The sequence below is a fragment of the Bos taurus genome, chromosome 15 (assembly GCF_002263795.3).
Source record: "Bos taurus isolate L1 Dominette 01449 registration number 42190680 breed Hereford chromosome 15, ARS-UCD2.0, whole genome shotgun sequence".
Taxonomy (NCBI): domain Eukaryota; kingdom Metazoa; phylum Chordata; class Mammalia; order Artiodactyla; family Bovidae; genus Bos; species Bos taurus.
The window spans coordinates 47,101,443-47,123,922 of record NC_037342.1 but is presented as its reverse complement, the minus strand read 5'-3'; the positions used below and the strand labels follow the sequence as shown (position 1 = coordinate 47,123,922).

Sequence of the window (22,480 nt, the reverse complement as noted above, 5' to 3'; positions counted from 1 at the left end):
AAAAGAGGAAGAAACTTAGGAGTACAAATTTGGAGATTCACCTTTCACAAAGTAGTTTTCTAAGTTATTTTCTCCTTCTTTTAGTTTCTATAATTTAAAAGTTCTAATAAATCTTGAATAAATCCAGCATATATAGACAAATCATATCACTCCAGTTCTATTTTTTTAACATAAAAGGAATATACCAGTAGCATGGCACAAAGGATACACAAATAAATTTCTTTGGCTCTGGAAAATCTGCTAGGATGCAACAGTTTCACTTAATTAAAGCAACTTATACTACAATGCACCTTGAATCAGTAGCTAAATTTTATCCTAATTTTACAGATCACTAAAAGAAAGCTGTAGAACTATATGACAAAATATGACAGCACACCAAAATGGCAGCACCACCACTGAGATTTCAGACTTCCTCCTGAACTGTTTTGTCAGGTCCCCCAGCTGGCAGCACTGGCTATCCCTGCCCCTCAGTCTCCTCTTCGTTCTGGCCATGGGGGCCAACACCACCCTCCTGATCACCATCCGGCTGGAGGCCTCTCTGCATGAGCCCATGTACTACCTGCTCAGCTTCCTCTCCCTGCTGGACATGGTGCTCTGTCTCACCGTCATCCCCAAGGTCCTGGCCATCTTTTGGTTTGATCTCAGATCGATCAGCTTCTTTACCTGTTTCCTTCAGATGTACATCATGAATTGCTTCCTTGCCATGGAGTCCTGCACATTCATGGTCATGGCCTATGACCGCTATGTGGCCGTCTGCCAACCATTGAGGTACACATCCATCATCACAGACCAATTTGTTGCAAAGGCAACTATCTTTATTTTAGCCAGAAATGTCCTTTTCACAGTGCCCATCCCCATCCTCTCTGTACGACTCCATTATTGTGGGAGAAATGTCATTGAGAACTGCATCTGTGCCAATATGTCTGTGTCCAGGCTCTCCTGTGATGATGTCACCATCAATCGTGTCTACCAGTTTGCTGGAGGCTGGACTCTGCTGGGATCTGACCTCATCCTCATCTTCCTCTCCTACACCCTCATACTGCGGGCTGTTCTGAGACTCAAGGCAGAAGGAGCTGTGGCCAAGGCCCTAAGCACTTGTAGCTCCCACTTCATCCTTATCCTCTTCTTCAGCACCATCCTCCTGGTCTTTGTCCTCACTCATGTGGCAAAGAAGAAGGTGTCCCCTGATGTGCCAGTCTTGCTCAATGTCCTCCACCATGTCATTCCTGCGGCCCTCAACCCCATTGTCTATGGGGTGCGAACCCAGGAGATCAAGCAAGGAATCCAGAGGTTACTGAAAAAAGGTTGGTAATTAAGACAACTTAGATCTCTGCATTCCTAAAATAGGATGCTTTTTGAATCAATAATGGATGAGTGGACTGAAGTTCATAAGTTTTACTCTCAAACTGGATGAACTGTCTATGTGTCTCCCTTTAATAATGCTGAAGTTTCATTTAGAGTTTCTCTTTCTCTCACTCTTCAATCAGGAATTTTCTTGGTCCTTTCTCCTTTTTTACCACATCTATTATCCTATTTTGTATAAAATGCTTTCTTAGGGCAGGCTCTAAAATGAGAGATTTACTTTCCTGAATAGCCAACTGTTAATATGACATAAAATTTATAATGTGAAGTATACAACTGTGGATATTTGGTGGATTGTGTTGTATAATGTGTAATGTCTTATTATTTCCACAGTAAGGAACATACTGGAGAATAAAAATAAGAGTTGACATTTCAGTCCTGAATGGTGGAGAATTGCTACCAGTCTTTAATTTGGTCTTTTCCTCTCATCCTTCGACCACATGATTGTCTTTCTTTGTCACTTCTTCTGTTTCTGGTCCCTGCTCTGTTCTTGTCTGGGCCTTTGTCTCTATCTTCTCTTCTAGAAAGCAAGGTGATTTTTGGCAATGTCACCGTTTCTGGTATGCAAATAGAGCTCTGCTGAGTTAAAGAACTGCAAGCATTATAAATGAGATCTAGTAATAAGTCTGAAATATAAAACAGACTAGATGGACATTGTTTTCTTTTCATTGGACAGTTTCTTAGCATACCTTGTATCTCTGGGAATTCTGTTAGCTATTAAAGTACAAAGATATTAAAACATTATTGCTGTTTTCATTGGCTCAAAGTTTCATTTGGAGGAACACAAACATTAATTCCAGGAATACACAATTCTCAAATGAAAGATCTCCCCAAAATTTCATTTTCCCAAAGATTTTAGCATAACAAAAATCCTATCTCATCTAAAATGTGCCTACCTGGTTGCCAATGGGAAGGTCTTATGAATACAGATATAATATTCCTCTAAATTAAATTTAGGCCACCAAATCTTAGAAAATATTAAAGTCTTCAAGTTTTAACAATATTACATTAATGTACTAACTTAAAACTTTGTGGACAGATTTGTATTAGGGTAAAAGTGTTTGTATATCAAGCCCAGACCTCTCCAGTAGAAAAAACTTGAATGTAAACAAATTTTTTCAATGAGCTACATTGTAAGATTTAGAGCACATACTTTCCCAGGACTAAGGAAATTTTACATAACTTTGTCTCCCAAATAGGCCAGTATGATGTTCACATTTTAAAAATATATGTCTGAAAGCTTTACATTGTTTTGTTTATATACATTTATACGTTTGTGGCCCATATCAAGGCAGTATTGACAGTCTCATTTGATAAACAAAGTAAACAGATTTAGCAATGGCTTTATTTCTCTAAAATGGGTAATACAAAGGAAGATGTCTTCTAGAATATTTCTCTCCATTTGAACCACATATTTAATTTTGGGTTTTTGGTAGCCAAATCAAAAAATTAAAAGTTAATTATAATAGTATATTTTATTTACTCCAATATAATCTAAACATTATCATTACAGTACACAATGAATATAAAACAATTTAATAGTGAAATAGTGTACACTCTTCTTATGTGCTACGTCTTTGAAATCCCTGGTGGCTCAACGGCAAAGAATCTGCCTGCAACACAAGAGACACAGGAAACCCAAGTTCAATCTCTGTATCAGAAAGATCCCCTGGATGAGGAAGTGGCAACCTGCTCCAATATTCTTGCCTGGGAAGCCACCTGCACAGAGGCATCTAGCAGGCTACAGTCCATGGGGTCACAGAAAAGGTGACTACAACTGAGTGACTAAGCAACAACAACTTTGAAATCCAGTGTGTATTTTATATTTAAAGTGTTTTTCAGCTGAAACTATCTACATTTCAAATGCTCAATAGTCACATGTGACTTGTGGCTACTATATTAATTAATGCAGCACTAGACTCCAAATGGAGAGGAGACCAAATTAATTGAGGATAAATGAATCTATTTTGGAAAAGAGGTACAGCCATCTTCTTTCTTCTTTGCTGTAATTTTCTCTTTTTCTTTGCTTTGCCACATGGAGATAAGGAAGCCACAGTTTTAAACATTAAATAATGATTTCTTGTATTAAAAGGTTCATATTATGAATGCTAATTCATAGAAACCAATGTGTAAAGATTAAAATAAAAGATGGCTTATATACTGGCTTTTTACAACATATAGTCTTCAAATCCTGCAGTGACAAAGCTGAAAATGAGCGCTGTATAAATCATTGAAGTTAGCCTGAGGAAAAATGTAAATAAAGATTTTATTCATCATAAGTAGGGACTATTAGTGCTTAGTGCTAGAGTAAGTAAGTGTTATTATCAAAGGTTTACCAGAAGGTAGATGATAATAATCATAATTTATAATTCTTTAAGTTTCTTTTTATACTATTTACACACAGGTTTATGTATTTCAAGTTAACTGAATTATTTTAATAGAATATATTTTCCACGAAATATTTAATAGTGAGATTATTATAATTTATTATCCATTCAACCATCTGAGCAGGAAACCTGTCTCTTCAAACCTGATAGCCGTTATTGATAAAATGTTAAAGCTCAGATTTTGTTGGTGAGACCTTGCAGTTTGGTCACACATTACCCATAGTCACATCCTTCCTCCTCTATCCAGAAAGAATGAGACATATTTGAGAGCAGACCCAGCAGACACAGGATGTTGAGCTGGGAGAACAATGCAGAGCACATACGGAAAATGGTGATGGCCCTTCAGGGCCAACATTTAACAACAATCATCTATCAAATATGCATTATCCCTAACGTAAACAAATCCTTGTTATGGTGCTAAGGTTGCAAAAATGAGTAAGTAGGCAAGGTTCATGTGTTTAAGTGCAAAGTCTCTGAACCTGGAAGAAGCAGTAGTTCAGGAAGAAGCGGGAAACATCAATAGATAGGAGGGATATAGCCAAGAAAAACCTAAAGTAGGGGTCCAAGGCCATGGCCACTTGGCAGAAAGTCCAGACCTAAATCTAAGAAAGGATCTGAAAGTCTAAGCAGAATATTATAACAGAAACTTGAGTTTGAGCCAAAACAGAAACATAATCCTCTAAACTGTAAACATACAGAAGAAATTAAGACTGAAAAAGGAGGTCCATTATCAGAATCAGGCACAAACCAGAGAAAACACACCACAGTCTAATCTAGCAGAGATAACAGCTCAACAGTAAGAACTTTGTTCTCCAAAACAGTAATTAGATATTTATATTTTTACTCTAGCCCTTCTAGATGAAGTGCTATGTGGGTAAAAGCTAAGAAAAGTAGCAGAAAATCCTCAGATCTAGCTGCTTACAGTAGAACCTAATATAAGAGTGAGAAGCTAATTCCAAGACCAGGGACACATTGTCTTTGTCAATGAGGACTTTCTAATGCTAGTGACTAATGAAGTACTTATTTATATTTTTCTTTTTGTATAATTGTAAATCTTATATATGGTTGTATGCCCTATTTTGTGTATATGAAGATAAGATTACTTGCGATGTATTATTTTAGTGGATTTTTTTATTGTTGGCAAAGTTGTACTTACTTTTATGTTAGGACTTCATAACCTAGATGTTGGCTACTGGAAAATTTTAAAAAAAAAAACTCATTAAGTTTTGTTTTTCTTTCCTATGTGCCAGGCCCTATACCATAATTCCAAGAAAACAGATGAATTACACACTGTCCCTGGTCAAAAAGAACTCACAGTACAGTAAGAAAGACAAGTAAAGACAGGCAAATGTGGGTTTGAAAGCTCATGTTTGAAACAGGGGCTTCCCAGGTAGCTCAGTGGTAAAAAATCTGACTGCCAATGAAAGAGATGTGTTCAATTCCTGGGTCAGGAAGACTCCCTGGAGGAGGAAATGGCAACTCACTCCATTATACTTGCCTGAATAACCCCCTGGACATAGGAGCCTGGCAGGCTACAGTCCATGAGATCACACAAGAGTAGAACACGATTGAGTGACTAACACTTTCATAGCCATCCAGAGTGGAGAGACTATACTCAATATCTGGTATTCAGGAGGATCTCCAGGATAGCCATATATAATTGGTGATACTAAACTAGCCCTGGAGATAAGTTTACTCGAGATCTACCTTAAGAAACTAAAAACAAATCTTGAGAGGGACAGCCTGATCAAAACATACCTTACTGGCTTGCCAAAACAAACTCACATACTCCTCTCTTTGGTGTGAACTTTTGTGCCCCTCCCTCACTGATCTGTTGAAATCCCAACCCTCACTGATGATGCTATTAGGAAGTAGGACATTTGAGAGGTGCCAAGCTTCCCTGGTGGCTCAGAGGTTAAAGCGTCTGCCTCCAATGCGGGAGATCCCGGGTTCAATCCCTGGGTTGGGAAGATCCCCTGGAGAAGAAAATGGCAACCCACTCCAGTACTCTTGTCTGGAGAATCCCATGGATAGAGGAGCCTGGTATGGTAGCCTACAGTCCATGGGGTTGCAAAGAGTCGGACACGACTGAGCAACTTCACTTTCAAGGTCAAATGAGAGTGGAGCCCTCATGAACGAGTTTACTGTTCTTATAAAAGAGACCCCACAAAAGCCTCTCACCTTTCCATTATGTCAGGTCAGAGCTAGAAGTCACCAGTAATGAACCAGGAGGAAGGGCCTCTCCAGAAAGCAACTCTGCTGGTGCCTTGATCTTGGACTTTCAGTCTCCAGAATTATGAGAAAGAAATTTCCATTGTTTACAAGCTACTCAGCCTGTAATATTTTGTTTCAGCAGCCCAAATGAACTAAAACACTCTTTTTTTTTTTTTAACTTTTTAAACCAAAACAACTACCAAAAAAACTAGATTTCCAATGTTGTAAGATTCTCAACATCTAACCAAAAACCAATATCAATACTAAGATGCTGGAAAATGTGACCCATAACCAGGAGAAAAGCTAGTTAGCACAAGCAGACACAGAAATTTACAGAGATGATGCAATTATAAACCAAAAAATACTAAACTAATATTATAAATATGTTAAAGGAGAGAGGAAAAAAAACAAAGAAAATGAAGGTAAAAAAAGAAATTAATGAAATTTCTAGAGTAAAAATAAATAATATCTGAACAAAAATTAAAAGTCACTGAATGGGTTTATAACAGATTTGACATTGCAGGAAAAAAAAAAAAACTTATGTAGATAAAAATACAGAAATGCAGCTTATTTAAATTAAAGAATGAGAGAAATAATGCAGAAGAGATATAGAGACAAAATGTACAAAGAAAAAAATATGAGGCAATATTAACCAGTCTGGTATTCATGTTCTAAACTTGGTAACTGAAGGTATAGACCAAAAAAATGGACAAAGGGTCCAGTGAAGAGAGGTGGATGCACTCTGTGAGCTGTTTCTTGTCTCTCTGGACTGACTTATCAAAACCACCTGCAAGTCCTGTATCTGTCTGGGTGGTGTCCTCAGTGCTCCTGCCATAAATGTGGGCTCCAGGGGCAGTTTGGTTTTTTGGTTTTTTTTACATGAAGTAATAGAAATACAAAATACAATTTTTTTTTCAAAATTTAATATTTTCCATAAAATCTGATGGCAAAACCTCTTCTCCCTCCCCAACTAATTTTTTAATTTTTACTTGTTTGTGGGTTTTGGGGAATTATTTCCCCTCTCATATCCAGAGGATTAAAGAAGGAGCACAGACAAATTCTGCTGTTGAATAAAATAGCAAGTCACAATAGGTGGTAGTGTCCCTCATTTTTCTCTGTTAGTGAGTTTTAAAAGAGGGCTTTCCTGCTGGCTCAGTGGTAAAGAATCCACCTGACAATTCAGGAAACATGGATTTGATCTCTGGATTGGGAAGATTCCCTGGAGAAGGAAATGACAACCCACTCCAGTATTCTTGCCTGGGAAATCCCATGGACAGAGGAGCCTGGTGGGCTGCAGTCCATGAAGTGGCAAAAGAGTCAGACATGACTGAGTGACTAAATAACAACAACAAAGTTTTAAAGGAATGTATGAAGATAGTCATGAATGTACTAAGTGTTCAACATCTGCTTCGGTCCAATAAAAGGCAAAAACAGACATATGAGATTGGAAAAGCACAAAATGAGTCTCATCTCATACACTATCTACAATAAGTTTATTTTAACTACAAAACCAGAGAGGCCTTCAGTAAACAGTGCTGCAGAAGTGGCCAAGATGGCAGAGTAGGAAGACCTTGAGCTCATCTCCTCCCACAGGCACAACTAATTATAGCAAATTGTAATATTTTAATGTTTAAAGTTGGTTAAATATAAATTGACATCCTTATTTCCTCATTGGTTTTTTGAGTTTGTATTTTTTCTATCTTTTTTATTAAGATAGTGTTTATACATAATAAGATGCATCTGAAATAAAGAGTTTTTATACAGTGTGCATCATTTTAACAACCACCAAAATCAAGAAAAAGACTATTCCCGTCACTGAAGAAAAGTTGCCTCAGTTTACCTGCAGCTGAACTTTTCCTCTACCCCTGGCCTTAGTCAAGCAGTGTTTATTTAATGTATCTCTGCATTAGCTTTCCATATTTTGCAGTTTCACAGAATAAGGCGAGATGTATTCTGTGCTTGGCTTTGTGACAATTATCAAAGGGAGACCTCACTGAAATGGAGTCAAGATGCCAGAAGGAGGAACTCTCATACAGTACCACTGGAAGTCAATTTACAGGAAGAATCATCTATTGTAGACCCCAACAGAAGAGTCGTCAATAGGAAATATCCATCAACTATGGACAGAAACATGACTACTGGAAAACCATCATGTACAGATGTGAGATCTGTACAATAAAAAAGACTGAGTGCCAAGGAACTGATGCCTTCAAACTGTGGTACTGGAGAAGGCTCTTGAGAGCCCCTTGGACTGCAAGGAGATAAAACAAGTCAATCCTAAAGGAAATCAACCTTTGAATCAACTAATGATTGATTGGAAATCAACCAATGAATATTCATTGGAAGGACTGATGCTGAAGCTGAAGCTCCAATAGTTTGGCCACCTGATGCAAATAGCCAACTCATTGGAAAAGACCCTGATGTTGGGAAAGATTGAAGGCAGGAGAAGGGGATGACAGAATGGATGGCAACACTGACTCAGTGGACATGAGTTTGAGCAAACTCCAGGAGATGGTAAAGGACAGGGAAGCCTGGCGTGCAGCAGTCCATGGGGTTGCAAAGAGTCAGACACGACTGAAGTGACTGAACAACAACATAGGCTTAACAGTGAAAAATGTACATTGCATCTCCTACAAGAAATCCACTACCCCGGCAACTCAACCAGTGAGAAACCATCATTGCCCTGAACTTTCACTTTTCTCCAATTGACTTTCATTCAAACCAAATCCCTCCTAATTTTCTTATGTTTCTCCAAAATAACTTTTGTTTATCGGTCTTGCCTGTGGCTTTTGTTATGTATAGCTTGCTTGTCATGAATTGCAGTTTCTCAGCTATATCTAAATAAACCCAAATTTTGCTGGTAAAATAAACTGACTGGCCTTTATATGAATTTTCTTTCTGTTTGTTTTTATTGAAGTATAGTTGATTTGCAATATTATATTGGTTCAGTATACAATAGAGCTATCTGACATTTATATGCTTTAGGAATTGATCATCACAATAAGTCTAGTAATCATCTGTCAATACACAAAGTTATCACAATATTATTGACTCTATTCCCTATGCTGTGCATTACATCCCACTGACATTTATTTTATAACTAGAAGGCTATCCCCCTTAATCCTCTTCACCTCTTTCATCCAAAGCCCTAACTCCCCTCCTCTTTAGGATCCAAAAGTTGTTCTCTGTATTTATGTCTGTCTCTATTTTGTTCTGCTTGTTAATTTGTTTCTGACTCTTTTATTTTTAGGGTCAACAGCTCCTTTTGTTAATAAAATGTTTTGGAGTTTCATCCACAGGGCCGTGTGCTTCAGTAGTTCACATTTCATGGGTAAATAGTACTCCATTGGGCTTCCCTGGTGGCCCAGAGGTAATGTATCCACCTGCCAAGCAGTAGATGTGGGTTCAATCCCTGGGTCAGGAAGATCCTCTGGATAAGGAAATGGCAACCCACCCCAGTATTCTTGCCTGGGAAATACTATGGACAGTGGAGCCTGGTGGGCTACAATCCATGGGGTCGCAAAAGAGCTGGACATGACTTAGTGACTAAACAACAACACAGTAAGAGTGAAATACAAAATAGACTATTTGGACATTGCTTCCAAATTGGAGAATGAAATGGCAACCCACTCCAGTATTCTTGCCTGGAGAATCCCATGGATGGAGGAGCCTTGGGGGCTACAGTCCACGGGGTCGCAAAGAGTCGGACACAACTGAGCAACTTCACTCACTCTAATTGATCGGACAATTTGTAAGCACGCTTGGTGTCCTGGGAATCTTCTGTTGGCTATTAAAGTACAAAAGAAACAGAACATTACTGTTGCTTTCAGGAGCTTAAAGTTTGATTTGAAACAATATAAGTATTAATTCCAGGAATATATTCTTCTTAAATGAAGAGGGTTAGGGATGGAATAATGTACCTGTAATGGCATTAAAGTACTTGGCAACATAAGAAAGCATTGGATAGAGTTAGAAGTTCTGAGCTGTGAGCCTTGCACAACCACCAAAAAAAAAAAAAAAATTCCTGGGAACAAATGAGGTATTCTCACTGTCTTTCATGTTACTCCATTACTTGAGATGAGTGAACAATTTGTTTTAGGAGATCCTTTCTAGATGTAAGCTTGTGTGCCTCAATGACAACTTACACATGTATTATGTTGTTTTGACCATGGACAGAAAATCTTCCAAAAGTTCACCACTTCCCCCAAAGTCTGGTTCTTTCAGTCTTCACTTAAAGTACCAAGGATACATTCCATGATCTACTTAAACTTTCACCCTGCAAAGTTCTGTCTTTCTGTCCTGCACTTTTTCTTCTTCTTCATCTCACAGTGAATAACACTAAATTGACCATTGATTGCTCTGCTCCTGCATAGCACTGTGAGCTACTATATGAAAAGTAAGTATGCTGCTGCTACTGCTACTGCTAAGTCGCTTCAGTCATGTCCGACTCTCTGCAACCCCAGAGATTGAAGCCCACCAGGCTCCCCCATCCTTGGGATTCTCCAGGGAAGAACACTGGAGTGGGTTGCTATTTCCTTCTCCAATCCATGAAAGTGAAAAGTAAAAGGGAAGTCACTCAGTCGTGCACTCACATAAAAACAATAAGTAAAAGCATATATCAATATTCTAATCAAGATCAATACATTTTAATAAATCTCTATTCTGATGGATGAGGATTCCAATTGACATTTTAAATGATTTCAATTAAATAATGGAATACATCTAGTTTTTACTGAGCTTTATTTTCCTTTCCTAGATGTCTAGAACATGACACACAGCCTTCCTATGTGCAGCTGTCACTTTCTGAGATACTCTTTCATCCTCTTTGCTTAGCTGGTTCCTACTTCTCTTTCTTGTTCAATCTCTAGGTTACTTAAGTTGCCTTTACCTGACCTTCAAAACTATTAGACTAATAGTTGAGCTCCACTATTCAGTTCAGTTCAGTCACTCAGTAATGTCCAACTCTTTGCGACCCCATGAATTGCAGCACGCCAGGCCTCCGTGTCCATCACCAACTCCCAGAGTTCACTCAGACTCACGTCCATCGAGTCAGTGATGCCATTCAGCCATCTCATTCTCTGTCGTCCCCTTCTCCTCCTGCCCCCAATCCCTCCCAACATCAGAGTCTTTTCCAATGAGTCAACTCTTGGCATGAGGTGGCCAAAGTACTGGAGTTTCAGCTTTAGAATCATTCCTTCCAAAGAACTCCCAGGGCTGATCTCCTTCAGAATGGACTGGTTGGATCTCCTTGCAGTCCAAGGGACTCTCAAGAGTCTTCTCCAATACCACAGTGCAAAAGCATCAATTCTTGGGCGCTCAGCCTTCTTCACAGTCCAACTCTCACATCCATACATGACCACTGGAAAAACCATAGCCTTGACTAGACGGACCTTTGTTGGCAAAGTAATGTTTCTGCTTTTGAATATGCTATCTAGGTTGGACATAACTTTCCTTCCAAGCAGTAAGCATCTTTTAATTTCATGGCTGCAGTCACCATCTGCAGTGATTTTGGAGCCCAAAAAAATAAAGTTTGACTCTGTTTCCACTGTTTCCCCATCTATTTCCCATGAAGTGATGGGCCAGATGCCATGATCTTCATTTTCTGAATGTTGAGCTTTAAGCCAACTTTTTCACTCTCCACTTTCACTTTCATCAATAGGCTTTTTAGTTCCTCTTCACTTTCTGCCACAAGATAATCACAATGGTGTGATCACTCACCTAGAGCCAGACATCCTGGAATGTGAAGTCAAGTGGGCCTTAGAAAGCATCACTACAAACAAAGCTAGTGGAGGTGATGGAATTCCAGTGGAGCTATTTCAAATCCTGAAAGATGATGCTGTGAAAGTGCTGCACTCAATATGCCACAAAATTTGGAAAACTCAGCAGTGGCCACAGGACTGGAAAAGGTCAGTTTTTATTCCAATCCCAAAGAAAGGCAATGCCAAAGAATGCTCAAACTACCGCACAATTGCACTCATCTCACACGCTAGTAAAGTAATGCTCAAAATTCTTCAAGCCAGGCTTCAGCAATACGTGAACCATGAACTTCCAGATGTTCAAGCTGGTTTTAGAAAAGGCAGAGGAACCAGAGATCAAATTGCCAACATCTGCTGGATCATCAAAAAAGCAAGAGAGTTCCAGAAAAGCATCTATTTCTGCTTTATTGACTATGCCAAAGCCTTTGACTGTGTGGATCACAATAAACTGTGGAAAATTCTGAAAGAGATGGGAATACCAGACCACCTGACCTGCCTCTTGAGAAACCTATATGCAGGCCAGGAAGCCACAGTTAGAACTAGACATGAAACAACAGACTGGTTCCAAATAGGAAAAGGAGTACATCAACGCTGTATGTTGTCACCCTGATTATTTAACTTCTATGCAGAGTACATCATGAGAAACGCTGGGCTGGAAGAAGCTCAAGCTGGAATCAAGATTGCCAGGAGAAATATCAATAACCTCAGATATGCAAATGACATCACCCTTATGGCAGAGCTCCACTATTACTGGTTTTTATAACCTTCAAAGTCCCTTTCTTTGAGAATAACCACACCTGTATTTAGTGCCTACCATTTCCTTTACACAGTAGGACTCCTTAATAATAGTGGCAGATAATAGTGTTTACAAAGGACCATATATCAGGCAATTTGTGCTTCACCAGTAACTCCATGAAGCCATGAAGAACCTGCCTGTAAAGCAGGAGATGATCAGGAGACATGGGTTTGATCCCTGAGTTGGGAAGATTCCCTGGTGCAGAAAACAGCAACCCACTCCAGTATTCTTGCCTGGGAAATCCCATGACAGAGGAACATGACGGTCTGCAGTCCATGGGGTTGCAAGACTCAGATACAACTTAGTGACTAAACAACAACAACAAAAACCTAATACTAATATGATATAATGTTACTGCAGAGAGCTCTGCTCTGAAATCTCACTGATCTGCTTTCTAAGCCTGTATTTTCCAACTGTAGCTTTTTGATGTATATTGATCAAATATCAATTAATGTATATTAATATCAAATATCAATATTAATATATGTCAAATATTTGATGTATATTAAAATTTGCTTAATTCCTTTGAGCATTAGTATTCAAATCTGTAAAATGTGTCATGTAATATAACCTATTTCATAGTGTTTTATGAAAATTAAAAGAAAAAAATGCAAGTCACATTAAAATTATTCAATAAATGTTGGTAGAAAGACTCATTCTTTTTGCTAACTCTCTTTTACCCCTCCTTAACAAAGAATAAAACTGAGCCTCTTAGTATCTTTCTGATGTTATATAGCAAGTAAGACTCTCCAGTGGAAAGGGTCTAAAAAGGAACAGCTTGCCAATTATACAAGGCATTTCTTTAAAGGGAAACCCTCTGTTAGCTTTTTAACTCACTGGTCCTTAGCAAGATTGGCTTGACATCTTGCAATTTCCAGATGTCAGATAATGATATCCAAAAACTCTCAAAAAACACTAAATTAACCTTGCTTTTATGAGTGTCAATGATAAATGTTTTTAAAATCACATAAACTGCAATTTATGTAAGGAAGAGCCTTAAGTGAAGGACATGATGATTACAAAATAGTTTTGGAAATGCAAGTGGTCATTTGTTTTCCTGGAACTGACTTTAACTCTCAATAACTGGAGAGTTATTGGCATGAAAAGTGCTCTCACTCCTAACAATCCAAAGGATAAAAAGGAGCCTATGTCACTTAAATATTATTAAATTAAGTAAATCTTGGTTATCAATCAAATGAAAAATTTGGACTGATTTGGGAATGTCCAACTTTAAAAGCTACCTGTATGACTTGTAAAAATTGACTGGAAGAGGTGGTGCATGAAAGGGTAAAGTCCAAGAGATAGGTGGTAGTTCAAAAGTGATGACCCTGCCTTATAGTTAGAAACACATATAACTTCTGGTGAAACCACTGTTTATTAAGATGCTATGAGCAAATAAAACTACAAAAAAGAAAATAAGCACAAAGCAGCAAGTGTAAGTGAAAGTGCTCCAAATGGTAGGCACAAATCTGAGATCAAACTGCTTCTGATATAGACAATTCTGTGGAAGAGGTGTCAAGGTGAGAGGCAGTGGTTATTTCAAGTTTTATGTTGACTAATGGCTTTCCAATACAAAAGATACTAGGGAGCCAAATTTTATAGTATTAGTAATAACAATGACAGTGTAATAACAGTCAAGTGCTCCTAACATGCTCACATTTATTCCTCACAACAAGTATGCAAATTAGGAATATAAAACAGATGATTTAAGGGACTTCTCACATGAAAGAGCTGGAAGCTGAATTTTCTTCTATCTAACCTTCAGCCCAGGACCCTTGGTCACAGGACCAGGAGCTAATTAGAAAAATTCAGTAACAGAAGATGAACCACCCTTTTGAACAGCCACACACTAATTGCAGTACATTGCTAAGTAATCAATTAGATAAAGAAATTATCTTTTTTACATTAAAAGTGTCACAAGAGTAGGGCTTCTTGAAAACTCCACTCAAGTAGAACTATTTTTCACACACATGAAAAGATTAGGGAATGGATCTGAGTGTTTTACAGTCAGTAGAAACTGTCAACATAGAAATGCACAGGATTACATTTAAGCACAAGACATATTTTTATTGAAAGTCAATTCAGTTGCTAAATTGTGTCCGACTCTTTACGACCCTATGGACTGCAGCATTCAAGGCTTCGTTGTCCTTCACCAACTCCCGGAACTTGCTCAAACTCATGTCCATAGAGTCAGTGATGCCATCCAACCATCTCATCCTCTGTCATCCCCTTCTCCTACCACCTTCAATCTTGCCCAGCATCAGGGTCTTTTCAAATGAGACAGTTCTTCACATCAGGTGGCCAAAGTATTGGAGTTTCAGCTTCAGCATCAGTCCTGAATATTCAGGACTTATTTCCTTTAGGATTGACTAGTTTGATCTTCTTGCAGTCCAAGGGATGCTCAAGAGTCTTCTCCAACACCACAGTCTAAAAGCATCAATTCTTCAGTGCTCAGCTTTCCTTATAGTCCAACTCTCACATCCATACATGACTACTGGAAAAACCATAGCTTTGAATAGATGGACCTTTGTGGGCAAAGTAATCTCTCTGCTTTTTAATATGCTGTCTAGGTTGGTCATAGCTTTTCTTCCAAAGAGCAAGTATCTTTTAATTTCATGGCTGCAATCACCATCTACAGTGATTTTGGAACCCAAAAAAATAAAGTCTCTCACTGTTTCCAATGTTTCCCCATTTATTTGCCATGAAGTGATGGGACCAGATGCCATGATCTTAGTTTTCTGAATGTTGAGTTTTAAGCCAGCTTTTTCACTCTCCTCTTTCACTTTCATCAAGAGGCTCTTTAGTTCTTCCTCACTTTCTGCCATAAGAGTGGTGTCATCTACATATATGAGGTTATTGATATTTCTCTTGGCAATCTTGATTCCAGCTTGTGCTTCATCCAGCCTGGCATTTTGCATGACGTACTCTGCATATAAGTTAAATAAGCCGGGTGACAATATACAGCCTTGATGTACACCTTTCCCGATTCAGAACCAGTTCATTTTTCCATTTTTGCTTATAACTGTTGCTTCCTGATCTGCATATGGATTTCCCAGGAGGTAAATAAGGTGGTCTGGAATTCTCATCTCTTTAAGAATTTTCCGTAATTTGTTGTGATCCATACAGTCAATAGCTTTGGCATAGTCAATAAAGCAGAAGTAGATGTTTTTCTGGAATTCTCTTGCATTTTTGATGATCCAGCAGATGTTGGCAACTTGATCTCTGGTTCCTCTGTTTTTTCTAAAGCCAACTTGAACATCTGGAAGTTCACAGTTCACTTACTGTTGAAGCCTGGCTTGGAGAATTGAGATATTACTTTGCTAGCATGTGAGATGAGTGCAATTGTGCGATAGTTTGAACATTCTTTGAAATTTCCCTTCTTTGGGATTGGAATGAAAACTGACCTTTTCCAGTTCTGTGGCCACTGCTGAGTTTTCCATATTTGCTGCATATTGAGTGCAGCACTTTCACAGCATCATCTTATAGGATTTGAAATAGAGAAATTGGAATTCCATCACCTCCACTAGCTTTGTTCATAGTGATGCTTCCGAAGGTCCACTTGACTTCACATTCCCGGATGTCTGGCCCTAGGTGAGTGATCACACCATCATGGTTATCTGTGTTGTGAAGATCTTTTTTGTATAGTTTTTCTGTGTATTCTTGCCACCTCTTCTTAATATCTTCTGCTTCTGTTAGGTCCATACCAATTCTTGTCCTTTATTGTGCCCATCTTTGCATGAAATGTTCCCTTGGTATCTCTAATTTTCTTGAAGAGATCTCTAGTCTATTGTTTTCCAATTTCTTTGCACTGATCACTGCGGAAGGCTTTCTTTTCTCTCCTTGCTATTCTTTGGAACTCTGCATTCACATGGGTGCATCTTTCCTTTTCTCCTTTGCCTTTCACTTCTCTTCTTTTCTCAGGTATTTGTGAGGTCTCCTCAGACAACCATTTTGCCTTTTTGCATTTCTTTTTCTTGGAGATGGTCTTGATCACTGACTCCTGTACAATGTCACAAACCTCCATCCATAGTTCAGGCACTCTGTCTATCAGATCTAATCCTTTGAATCTATTTGTCACTTCTACTGCATAATCATAAGGGATTTGATTTAGGTCACAGTTGAATGTTCTTTGTTTTTCCCTACTTTCTTCAATATAAGTCTGAATTTTTCAATAAGGAGTTCATGATCTGCACTACAGACAGCTCCCCATCTTGTTTTTGCTGACTGTATAGACAGAAGATATCTCCATCTTTGGCTGCAAAGAATATAATCAATCTGATTTGGGTATTGACCATCTGGTTATGTCCATGTGTGAGTCTTCTCTTGTATTGTTGGAATATACATTTCTGAAAAATAAAAAAGAAAAAGACTTTTTTGATAAAAATATATTTCTGATAAAAAAGATATTTTTATCAATACATTTCTGAAAAATCAGAACTTGATACTCATTGATATCAAAGCTATTTGCCTTGACCCTTTTAGCCCTAGAGTTTTGTGTTCTAAAATTAATCATGCTTTATTTCCTAAGTATCCCATTTTATCCATTTAACTGATCCAGGAAAATTAACTCTGAGACTCTTGCTATGCTTTGGGGGCATTATTGACTCTGCTTAGGGAAAACAGATCTTAAAGAACTGAGAGTAAATCTTTCTCCCAGTGGGATAAGAAGATGCTGGGCTCTTGATTCTCTGAAAGGCCAACAAGACAGTCTTTCCCTGGGGAAGTAGAAACTCAAGTATAAACTCTCCTTTCTGAAAGCCAGAGTGTAGAAGAGCCAGACAGAAACAGAACTCCCTGGCAGAGATCACTGTCTCCATCCAGAAAGTCTGCTCCAGCAGAAAATGAAGTCACCACTGTGATGGTGGACCCCTCGCTAAAGCAGGGACTGCACTGGTAATAAAACTGGGTTTGCAGTTGGAAGACCTGTAGGTTTTAGGAAAGGTGTTTGAGGACAGGACTTGAAGGGACATGAGAAAGAGAAGTGGCATGGAGCCAGATGAAGATGATGACGCCAAAGCTGAGCCCAGAGTCTGTGTGTGCTGGGGAGAGGTTTGGTCCTTGTGGGAGTTCATGGATTTGCACCAGAGTATCATGTTGGAGAGAGCTTGACAATCCTTGGTTGAACTCTTCTGAGAACATGAGGGAGAATGCAGATTTGAAAGGGGAAAAACATTTCCTATCACACTCCCTTAATTATCATTACTTAGGAATCTTCACTAGTTTGCCTTTTACTGCCTTTCTCATTTCATAAAAGTACCTGATCCACTTTCTGTTCTCTCCTTTATTTCTCTGACTCCTTTTGTCTTCTTTCTTCGCTATCCAATCTATTTTGCTGTAATTTCAGAATTTTCTTTTTGCATCTTCTCTCTACCATCTATATTTTTGGGCACATATGCTTCTGTTCTCCCCCACTTCTTCTACTCTCTCTCTCTTCAATTCATTTGGACTAGAGTCACTTCAGCATGCACAGCTTTCTCCAGACCCACATAGATCCCCAGGGGAAGCAAGCTTAGAGTACCATTTCCACTCAATGCTCTTCTCACTCTCATCATTATGATTTATTACTCCTTATCCCTCTTTCTTGCTTTACTCACGTTCCTTTGAAAAAATGTGACAACAGACTCAATACTTTTTTAATATTAATGAAAATTCCTATATCTTCTATTTATTTTAATTTAGTACCCAAAAATAACTGATAAAAGTCTCTGCACAGGTGTGGCTCTGTAGACCAAGAACAATAATCTTACAGGACAAATCATTAAGAAGGTTTCCCTGGTGTAATGGCCTAAGAGATCACAGTTGCTGCTCCAAGGAACCCATCTACAGGCTTGTTGGAACAACAAAATGAGCAGTGAAGTCTATTAACCTATGCAGTGTAACCTAACAATTGGGGGAAAACAGGGATGAATGATATGAATACAGAGAGTTAAGGAGGAGAGGCATGAGGGCACAGTAGAGAAGAGATACTCTTCAAAATAGAGGCTAAGAAGCTTCGAGTTAATGTGCAACACGGAAGATGGACTTCTAGTTCTAGTGGTCTGACACTCATGGATTCTTCTGATTAAAATAGTCATACCCACCATTATGATCATCTTTTCATCTCTGGTGTTGGAAGTTAGACCATGTTATCTATGTGTCTACATTTAGTTATATCTTGATATATCTAGGTGTATTTTATTTTTTTTAATCCCATTTGATTTAGTGGACCTCTTGGTTCTGGTTATTGATATATTTCATCATTTCTGAAAGGCTCAAAGCTCTATCCCTTTCTTTTCTTCAATCTGGAACTTGGATTTTATTTGTTAGACCTTCTTACTCTATCCTCAATTCCTCTTACACTTTCTTCAGCATTTTTAAACCCATGGACTGTAGCCCACCAGGTTCCTCTGTCCATTGGATTTTCTAGGGAAGAATCCTGGAGTGGGTTGCCATTTCCTTCTTCAGGGGATCTTCCAGACCCAGGAATCGAACCTGGGTCTCCTGTATTGCAGGCAGATTCCTGCATTGCTGGCGGATCCTTTACTGACTGAGCTACAAGGGAAGCCCCATCTTTTAGTTCACTAATTATGTTTCAAATTGTGGCTTATATGCTATTAAGCTTATCTCTTAAATTTTTTAATTATTGTATTTTTATTTCTAGGAGGTATAACTGGTATTATTTTAAACATTATCTTTGCTTATATTTTCAAGTCTATCTCTCATTTCTTTTTTTAAAGAGCCATTGGAAAAAATGTTTCAATATTAATATCAAATAATGACTATCTCAAGATTTTGTAGGTTGAATTCTATGATCTATTGTTTTCTGGGGTTTTACTCCTAATCTTTTTTCTTTTCAATAATTTTTTTACTGCAAACAATTTCTTCAGAAGTCTATATTGAAATTCTTTGAGGCCTGAGATAAAAATTTGTTCCTCAAAAAGGATTTTGATTTGATCCTGTTGTTTTCTGATGCCACCGCCCATAACCCAGAATAACTTTAAATATCTTTTGAGCCAAAGAGCTGGTGTGAACTCAGGATGCAAAGTCACATAGGACCAGCTTGTACATCAAAATTTACGAGAAGATTTTTCCCAAGTAATGAGATTTGAAGTAGTTTATTTCCTTAGAAGTTCCCAGTGCAGATGTGGAATGGAGATGAAGGTGGGGACTTATTTCTAGTGCACAACACCATTCAGTAGTGCTGTAAAGTCCTACCATATAGAAGATCACATAATAAATAGATTTTCACCCTGCTTGAACCTGGATTTTATCTTCTGTCCCTGAGCTCTATTATGTAAGAAAGCTGGTGCTGATGTTCATGAAATGCCACCAGTGTCCTCAGGTTGAAAGCCAACATTGATGTTTCGTTTCAATGTCTGAATTTCACTTGGTCCTTAATCTGATAAATCTTTCTTTTCTGTCTGTTCAAGGATCCATTAAAGGCATTTAAATACACATACAAACACAAGTATTTATGGGTATAGGTATAAGTAAGAATATCGGTGTGGGTATGGATGATGGGTATTGATAGAGATTTGACTTAGACATAATATTAAAAATGTTTTTATTAATTTTCATCAGGGAGTTTCTCTATGTACCCAGTCTATCATACCTCTGCATACTCTCAATTTTTACTCCCTTAAAAACTTGATTGTGGATGCCATCTACACTTTAGAATGCATTTATACACAATTTAAACTTTAAACTATAATGTTTTCTCAGCCTTTGATTTTATCTGATACTTAACTAATTTCTGATCCATTAAACATCAATGGAGGAAACAGACTTGTGTGAGTGCCCTCCAACATTCACATAAGAGAAAATGGAAGATGATACATAGATGAAAGAACCATAGGAAACATTTATTTATATATTCAATGAAAATTTATTAGCCACTTCTGTGTGTCAAAAATGTTCTAGACACAAGGAATGGGAGTGAAAGAGGTGGCTTGTGTCTATATCTTCAAGGATCTTATAAGTTAAATCCACACTCGTGAGAGTCTGTGGTAGAATTAACACCTTCTCTCTTCTTCAGCTACCTAAAGACATCTTCCTCCCTGAAGTCACTGCCAATGCTGCCTTATAGCAACAGCTCCCTCTCTACTGAAGCCTCTGAGTTCCTCCTGAACTGTTTTGTCAGGTCCCCCAGCTGGCAGCACTGGCTGTCCCTGCCCCTTAGCCTCCTCTTCCTCCTGGCCATGGGGGCCAACACCACCCTCCTGATCACCATCCAGCTGGAGGCCTCTCTGCATGAGCCCATGTACTACCTGCTCAGCCTGCTCTCCCTGCTGGACATGGTGCTCTGCCTCACTGTCATCCCCAAGGTCCTGGCCATCTTCTGGTTTGATCTCAGGACCATCAGCTTTTCTGCCTGCTTCCTCCAAATGTTCATCATGAATAACTTCCTGTCCATGGAATCATGCACCTTCTTAGTCATGGCCTATGACCGCTATGTGGCCATCTGCAAGCCTCTGCACTACCCATCTATCATCACAAACCAATTTGTGTCAAGAGCTCTTGTCTTCATCTTGGCCCGAAACACATTTCTTACTGCACCTATTCCCATCCTCTCTGCACGGCTCCATTATTGTGGAAGAAATATAATTGAGAACTGTATCTGCGCCAACCTCTCCGTGTCCAAGCTCTCTTGTGGTAACATCACCCTTAACAAAATCTACCAATTATTTTTAGCCTGGACTCTGCTGGGCTCTGACCTCATCCTCATCTTCCTCTCCTATATATTCATCCTCCGAGCTGTCCTTAGACTCAATACAAGACAGACAGCTGCTAAAGCTCTGAGCACCTGTGGCTCTCACTTTATCCTTATCCTCTTCTTCAGCACCATCCTGCTGGTTTTTGTTTTTACCCATTTGGCCAAGAAAAAGGTTTCACCTGATATTCCTGTCTTACTTAATGTCCTCCACCATGTCATTCCTGCAGCTCTCAACCCCATTGTCTATGGTGTTCGAACTCAGGAAATTAAGCAGGGGATTTGGAAATTATTGAGGAAGGGTAGTGACAGCAGAAAGTAATTATATTCTTGCTGCTCTCCACGAAGAATACTCAAAATCACAATTGAAAAGCAAGGACTGAGATGTAGAAATAAAGTTCTAATCTTCTTCCTGTTCTTGCCTAGTGATATGAACTGTGCAGTTTCCTCTTACTCAGAGGCACATCCTAGTTCTTATCATTCCATGGTATCCTGGCAGAGACAAAGAATAAAGATGTATAATCTCTCATCATGCTAGCCAGAGCTGGGGTCATGAATTTGACCCCTAATTTGACCTAATTGTCTGCTTCTAATTATCTCCCAAGTAGAACTAGTGGAGATGAAAAAAATCTATGCTCACTTAAAAATGTGTGGCTAAAGCAAAAAAGCTCTTAAAGACTGTGCTTTGACTTTGGAAGAGTAAATATAAGATTAAAAAGCAACTGCTTAAAAGTGTTTAAAATAGCTGTTACATTTTAACATTTTTCTTTAGGCATTCAAAAATATTTATAAAAGTTATTTTATATTCAACATAGTATTAGAAAATGGAAAGCTAACTAAATAAATCTCGGCCTGTTGTTCAAAAGCACGTGACCTACTGAAAAAGACAAAAACATGTAAAATTAGTTGTACTGTAGTGTCACAAGAGTTTGATTTAAACACATGAATAAGGCACTTTGGTAGCCCAGAAGAGAGAGACATTTATTTCTCTAGGTGGAATTCATTTACCTCCCTGATGTCCTCTTTTAATCCACACCATCTAAATTGCCTCCCAGGCACTTTCTCAAAAACATAAACTACATCCTGCCTTTGGGACTTCTTACTTTTTGTTGCTCTGTCCACATAGGTCTTTCCCTTGGGTCCATTCAGTTTCCTTGACCATGATATTTAAAATAGTATCCACTAAGAAAAAAAAACAAACGTGCCAAGTCTGGTGTCATCTGATCCTTAATGTTTGTTCTTGATTCACCTTGTCACTCTGATATGGCCACAGTGG

The 22,480-nt window shown here is 38.5% G+C and overlaps 2 protein-coding genes and 1 non-coding gene across 3 annotated transcripts; all 3 read left to right on the top strand.

The window, feature by feature from the left end:
* The first annotated feature begins 364 nt into the window (after positions 1 to 364).
* On the top strand, positions 365 to 1,312 carry OR56A3 (olfactory receptor family 56 subfamily A member 3). The gene has a single exon (NM_001389840.1). It carries the CDS (start codon positions 365 to 367, stop codon positions 1,310 to 1,312), a length of 948 nt encoding a protein of 315 aa, NP_001376769.1.
* Positions 1,313 to 5,646: 4,334 nt separating this feature from the next.
* On the top strand, positions 5,647 to 5,719 carry TRNAW-CCA (transfer RNA tryptophan (anticodon CCA)). Its single transcript has one exon. It is a non-coding gene; the product is annotated as a tRNA-Trp (tRNA).
* Positions 5,720 to 20,514: 14,795 nt separating this feature from the next.
* OR56A9 (olfactory receptor family 56 subfamily A member 9) lies at positions 20,515 to 21,526 on the top strand. The gene has a single exon (XM_002693182.2). The coding sequence runs from the start codon at positions 20,567 to 20,569 to the stop codon at positions 21,524 to 21,526; it is 960 nt and encodes a 319-aa protein (XP_002693228.1). The 5' UTR covers positions 20,515 to 20,566.
* Positions 21,527 to 22,480: the final 954 nt, after the last annotated feature.